Source organism: Electrona antarctica (assembly GCF_951216825.1).
Source record: "Electrona antarctica genome assembly, chromosome: 10".
NCBI classification, from domain to species: Eukaryota; Metazoa; Chordata; class Actinopteri; order Myctophiformes; family Myctophidae; genus Electrona; species Electrona antarctica.
In genome coordinates, this window is record NC_136791.1 from 49,010,895 (window position 1) to 49,018,168 (window position 7,274).

General features: G+C 44.0%; 1 protein-coding gene across 1 annotated transcript; it reads left to right on the forward strand.

Moving 5' to 3' along the window:
• Window positions 1–651: 651 nt before the first annotated feature.
• On the forward strand, window positions 652–1,635 carry LOC306931455 (leucine carboxyl methyltransferase 1-like; the record flags this gene model as incomplete). The annotated part of the gene is made up of 1 exon (XM_079512857.1): window positions 652–1,635. One exon carries the CDS (start codon window positions 652–654, stop codon window positions 1,633–1,635), a length of 984 nt encoding a protein of 327 aa, XP_079368983.1.
• Window positions 1,636–7,274: the final 5,639 nt, after the last annotated feature.

Sequence of the window (7,274 nt, forward strand, 5' to 3'; positions counted from 1 at the left end):
GCACCCCTCACTTCACACGGGTGTGATTTTTGCTTTTGTGCGTCACCTTTATCCATCCACGTGATGTTGTCATTGCCCTAAACAAAACATTATATCCATAGACTTGGCTGGCAAACGATTTACATCATAAGTGCTCTAAAAAACATTTACAAATCCCATCGGCTGCCATACAGTACGTAGTCTTCAAAAGCCATGTATTGGAGGGGCTAGCGCCCCTAAAAAAAGGATACGTCGAGCCACGCTGTTTCATGTAGTAAAATACACATTCTGATTCTATACGGCAGGCATGCCCAGAGGGAAGTCCAAAGACTACGTCTGCCATCCATCACGTCACTTGACACCCCTAAAAATTTATTCTCCAGACTCCAGTAACCTCTTTTTGTAACCCTTATTTCCACACATCAGCCCTAAAGTATAATTGGAAATGGGTCGTATTCCCCTTTAACAGGTGTCCATATATGGTCAATGATGTATGCTCTCCTCCTCATTTGCATGATGTCACCATATTCTTATGCAACACCTCAATATGCCTGTCCAGACATGCCCCTCTTTGATCTCAATAATTGTGTGATGAGATATTGAGCAAGTAAGTCTTCCTGCTGTCCTCATGTGGTTATATCGCCTGCAGCCTTCACATCAGCTGAGAATGAAATGAGTGAAATTGCCCAGCGACCCTTTACAGATACAGACGCCGCAGACGAGGGTGTGAGGGTGACGTGTGATGATGCAACGACATGCAAACAGTTTGCGTCCAGCCGAGGTTACTGGAAAGATCCATACATTCAGTACTTTGTGAGGTCTGCGGGGGAACGGAAAGCTCCTGAGATCAATCGAGGGTATTATGCCCGCGTGCGAGGAGTCAACCACCTCATCGACGCGTTCATCAGAAAGACGGAGTGCAACTGTCAGATTATCAACCTGGGCGCCGGTCTAGACACCACGTTCTGGAGGTTAAAGGATGACGGCCTTCTACCTAAAAAGTATTTCGAAGTCGACTTCCCCGCGGTGGTGGCCCGGAAGATCCACAATATAAGGACAAGAACGTCTCTATCGAAACCTCTCGTCGAAACCAACTCCACGGACCCCTTACGATTAGACAGCCATAGCCTCGACTCGGACCGGTTCTGCATCATCGGAGCGGACCTTAGAGACGTCTCGGGCCTAGACGAGAAGCTCAAGAAGTTCCAGATCGACCCTGAGCTGCCGACGCTGCTCGTGTCGGAGTGCGTGCTGGTCTACATGACCCCCGCCCAGTCCTCCAACCTAGTGCACTGGGCTGCGGACAACTTCCACACGGCCATGTTCATCAACTATGAACAGGTGAACATGGCGGACCGTTTTGGCCACGTGATGGTAGAGAACCTTCAGCGGCGACAGTGTCACCTGGCGGGACTGGAGGCCTGCCGGTCTCTGGAATCCCAGAAAGAGCGATTTCTAAAGGCCGGTTGGGAGCATGCGGATGCTCTGGACATGATGACCGTTTACGGTGTTCTTCCACAGGGGGACGTGACCAGAATTGAACAGCTGGAGTTCCTGGACGAGAAGGAGCTTTTACACCAACTCCTGCAGCACTACAGCATCTGCTGGGCCACCAAGGACAAACTCAAACTGGGTCTGTCACGAGTGGTGTTTTGAGTGTGAAGTGATCACAAGCTGTTCAGACTAGCGCATGCTTAGAGAGCGCATGTCATTGGTGTGTCACAATCAACAAATGACAGAGGAAGAGGAAAGAAGGCATATGGAATTGAATTGGTCGAGCCTGTCTGGAAGCAGTATATAACGTATATACAGTATGGATTCTCTAAGCATCAGCAGAAATGGCCCGAAGTGTTCACAGCATGCGTTTTGGTCATGCTGTGATTTAGAGGGAGGGATTTACATGACAAGTGTGACACGGGGGGTGGGATTGGAGCGGTTTAGACCTGCTCTGATTATGGATAACACTTTATTTTCTTTACCGTGCTTATACAAACTGAGATATGAGCGCTCGCGTGCGGCGCAGCAGTGGTAAAGTATCTGTACCACCACCGCAGAGGTTGTGGGTTTGAATCCACCGTGGTGCATCCGGCTTTGTCTATAGAAGAATCCATGCATGTCTTTGTCTTTTTCTTTTGTCTGCCTGCTCTTTCTTCTTTTTCTTCTTCTGAAATGTACACTCTGAAGCGATATTGCCCTTTGCCCCTGTTAAGTGTTGACTTGATGCCATATGTAGTCCTGAAGAAAGCAAGGATGTTACAGAGACACTGGAGATGGAGTCACTTGGAGGGGGGAGGGAGCGAAGAGGGGTGGGAAAAAAATCCTGGGAAGTGCACTTGTGTCCTATGTATACATAGAAATGCTGTTATTGTACTGCTTTTTCCAAATAAAATAAATATTATAAAAAAAAAGAAGAATCCATGGAGCACGGCTAACCCTAACCCTCCGTGCATTCGTCTACGAACGCCATTGGCCTGTGTTCGGGGGAGGGAAGCCATGCGGGGAGGGAATCTCTGCATGTATTCCTACTGGGGAGGCACCTGTTGGGAGCAGTGTTGCCAGATTTTGCGAGAGAAATAAGCAACCAGGTCTATAAAAACAAGCCCTAAAGAAGCGACTATAGGCCACATGAGCACTTCAAACCTACTGTATACGGCTACAAGCTCACGACTGCAACCCGCAACTACCATTATTTACAAGCAACTTTACAGAAAAACAAGCCCAACGTGGCTTATAATAAGCAGACCTGGCAACACAGGTTGGGAGGGAGGAGTAGAACAACAAACTTCCTCCCGTGGGGGCTCCTCACTGGCATGTGAGTGACATGTGTGTGGGAAGGAATTCATTGGCATAATGGCTAACGTTGGGAGAACTAAAAACTAAAAATCACACCCGTGTGAAGTGAGGGGCGCTCTTATCATCTTACAACATCAATTTCAACATAATGTTTGTTTAAGCAACGGCTGCTAATGTTTGTTTTAGTCCTCAAAACAAACATTAAATTTCTCTTTATTGTCTATGGCGTTTTCTTAAACAAGCATCGTTGAAAGACAAACATTAAAGCTGTATATAGGAGGGGATAGCGCCCCTCAAAAATCACACCTGTGTGAAGTGAAGGGCGCTCTTACAGTTATTTAGGTAAAGTTAGCTTAAGTTGTGGCAAATCTGCAAAAGAAATGCTTACCACTAGCTTTCGTCAGAAAAAAATGTTCCAACCCAACTCCCTTGGGAAACTTTGTGACAGCTGCTGAAAGTTGGGGTACCATTATCAACCAATATAAGGCAAAGAATTCCAAATTTCATTATACTTTAAGTAGCATGTGACATGTCAAACTAGGGGGTTTTCATGATGCTGCATCCATTCCAAGCATTAGTTTTGCATGAAAAACACTTGCCCAAATGTGCCCAAATGTGCTGACCTCATCACATTTGTGATGACGGATATGGGACCACAATGGAAACAAGTACCCAGGACTTTGTGTTATCCAATGTCTGACTGTACCCAATTGTGCCGTTTACATTTCTGACTAATAGAGTAATAGAGATGGTTTACCGGTAGTCTTTCAATAAAAGAATGTAATGTGTGATGTGATCTTTGTGCTATGTGAAAGCAGTCTCTTCTTAATGCCCCAAATTAGTAGGGGGTCATGCTCCAGGCAGCATGAAGTTTCATGGAAATCACATTTTGACTGCTTGGATCAACAGACAAGTTGTCTCAGTCTCGTATACTTCAAAGTTGTATCTGCGTGGTTTTGAATCTTTTGAACCGTGTTATTATTTATAGGTTTTGGAAATTGCATATCTCAACAGTCGAATTTGCATGCACAACTCTTTTTCTTCCACACACACACTTCTTCTGGCAGTCCAATGTCGAAGATGACGTCTTCCTTTAGTGTGCACACACACACACACACACACACACACACACACACACACACACACACACACACACACACACACACACACACACACACACACACACACACACACACACACACACACACACACACACACACACACACACACACACACACACACACACACACCTCTGCTTGTCTGCACCAGATGGCAGCATGTCTTATCCTGTGTGTGTGTAATGTTCACTCGACATTTTGCTATAGGCATACAGACCGGAGCAAGCAACGCCCCTTATTTTTGGACTACTGTGTAATGAAGTATATTACAAAATGCTAATTCTATAAAATATTGATGCATATTCCTACTGAACACTGAAAATGCCAAACATACTATACAGTATTATTGTAGTGTACATCTCACAGCAGCCAAACGTGCAATCCCTCTCAACATAAATCCAGTTGTTGGGGTTGTTGTTTTGTACAGTGCTGCAGCGTGGTTTGCCTGTGGGCTTTGGGAATACCATGACATTGCATAGCATGGCATTTGGGCTCAGCCTGTTCATGATTCACATCGCTGCCAAGGGCCAGTCCTGTTCATTCTATTGGCAGAGAAACAGACAAGCATGTCAGGCTGTTGTTACTCCTGCTCCACTTGCCACTTTAAAAGGAAGAAAGCCACAATAGGAGATTAGGAGTGGATGGTTGAGGGGACAACAAGCCATCTGATGGAATGGAACAGAGAGAGATAATCTTCAAACTCCATTGAGGAGGAAATTATACCATTCGTCTTACATGTAGACAACTTATCCATCTCGATTCTCAACTCAACATGAATAAATATTTTCCCATGACCCTGCACCGAATTCCTGCGAATATCATGTAATTCAAAATCATTGCAAATGGCTAAAACATTGCATGCATCGCATTGCTGAATTCACCCTCCTCCGTCAGGGTCTCTCAGACTTAAACCCCATGAATGCTATAATTAGTTAACCGGAGTCCCACAGGGCTCTTTGTTCTACACTACACATCTTTGCAGACAGTACCCAATCTATAAGTGATGCTTGTGAGCTTTTAGATCTGGTTAAAAACCTTGGCCCAGAAGAGGTTGTCCAAAAATACAAATTACATTGAATCTGTTAAAATTCTTTCTGGGCAGCATGCCAACTCTCATTATATTAAACTTTTGAAACCATACGCTTCTGTGCCAGAAACACACACGTTTTAGAAATAACGGTGATGGGTCGCACACACTCCAAGAACTGCTTCAGTTTTTATTCTTGCATAGTGAATAATAGACAAGCGTTTCGGGTATCCAGCCTTCACCACCATGAGTCAGAGGAGCGCAGTGGTCACAAAGAAAAGTGCACACACGTTTTCTCATTAAGCCCAGAGCACTGTTTGTCATGATGATGAAGTGTATTAGGCTGTAGTATGTTTACTTGGAAGTCAGATGGCATCATAGTGTACCACAGTCGCAAAAATGTGGTATCCATCCAAAGTCAAAGTGTCCATGGAGAATTTACATTTACCTGAGGCTCTTCTGTGGAGTGAGTTACCCCATATAGAAAGGTTTTATGTAATTAATTAGGACTGTTCTATGTACTGCTATTATGTAAATTATAGGTCATACGAATAACCACGTAAGCCCTACTGTAAATACTGTAGGCATTTATGGAGTTTCGGTTTAGCAGAACTGCAGTTTACCAAACAGTTTCCTTGCAGAAGGATAGAGACCATTATGGCACATGAAATATCTCTAGGACAATGGCCACATTCATTTAGAAATATTGGCCAACAATTGGCCACATTAAGGAATTTCCTAATACAATGTTTTGGCTGCATATGAAAACAAATTAGTTTCTCTACAATTTCAATCAAGGAGTAGTACTCTGCTCAGAGATAATCATAATGGGGTTCCCATACTTCTGTCTTATATTATAAGACAGAAGTATGGGAACCCCTTTTGGTGTTTTAACTAAGCATTATGTTATACTTTAGCTATTGAAAAATAGCAGATCTACAAGCTCATAGCGCGCCACCGAGTGGCGCGCTACGAGCTTGTAGGTCTGCTATTTTTGAAAAATCGTGAAAACGTGGCACAAATCTTTGAATATATATATTCTTTCAGAATACTTTTTTTTTTATTTCGACGTCAGGCCTAAATGGGATAAGAATGAGTGTTGTTTGCTGTACATGAACATATTCAGCAACAGCAAAAAAAAAAAACCTTTCAATGATTTGAGTGCAATGTTTCTTTGTGTGAGCTTTGCACATATACTAGGGTCTACTTACAATGAGAAATATTTCATAATGGTCTTATGGGGGGGCAATCTTGCCTCTGCTAATTGGGGGAGCTATACTGTACCACCGCAGGGTGGGTGTGAAGTCAGCCAGCGTGCTCTGCCTTCAATGCTCTTCCTTCCTCCACCTACGCAGCATGGCTTAACCCATTCTGACCTGAGATCAGATTCTACAAATGTCTTCTACGTCCTGACAGTTTTCTGAAAAAGCTATGTTTCTATGTCAGTCGTTCTTCGATTTTTCAAAAATAGCAGATCTACAAGCTCATAGCGCGCCACCGAGTGGCGCGCTATGAGCTTGTAGATCTGCTATTTTTCAATAGCTAAAGCATAACATAATGCTAACACCTTCCCGCACAAAATGGCTTAATCACAAGGTTCGTGTACAACAATTTCAGGAGGTTTTGTGCCTTTCTTTCACCCACTTGCTGAATCCAACCGGACAATGAGGTATACTTACAAAAGGTGGAACGGGCCACTTTCTGATAGGGGTGTTATAGCAAGGTCTGCCAGCAGTTTTTAGACGGTTGGTTCGATCCTCAGCAGGCCCTGGCTTCACGTCAAAGTATGCAAGACAGTGAACCCCTAACAGCTCTTGGTGAGCAAGTTGGTGCCTTGGCCGGCTGCCTCTTGCTGTCTGTATATGAATGGGCAAGGGATGTTCGTTATAAAGCACTTTCAGTTGATGGAACATTAGAAAAGAGCTGTGTAAAGGCAGACGATTGACCAGTTTCCATTATCCTGCAGTACTGTCTCAGCTGCCTGCCCGATAAAAGAGAATGTGGGGCCACCCCCTTACTTTCATCTCTTTTCTTTGACACCTTTCCCCGCCTTTCCCATTTGCCGCAACTATACTTTTCAATTTAATTCTCAACCTTAATTTACTTGTAAAAGAAAGTCTGGAGCTGCAAAGCAAAGTTATAAATGTATTCCATATTTTAATGGCATGGTCAGACATCTAGAAGAAGAGCCTATAGTGTTCCCAAACTTTTTCAGCTCAAGAAACAGAAGAGAAATGCATTGTTTCACTCTATAGCAGGGGTGGGCAACCTTAGGCACCGTGCCAACATTGGCACAAAGGAGGGTGATCACTGGCACACTGGCAAGTGTGTGAGAGAGTATTTTTGAAAGAAATGAG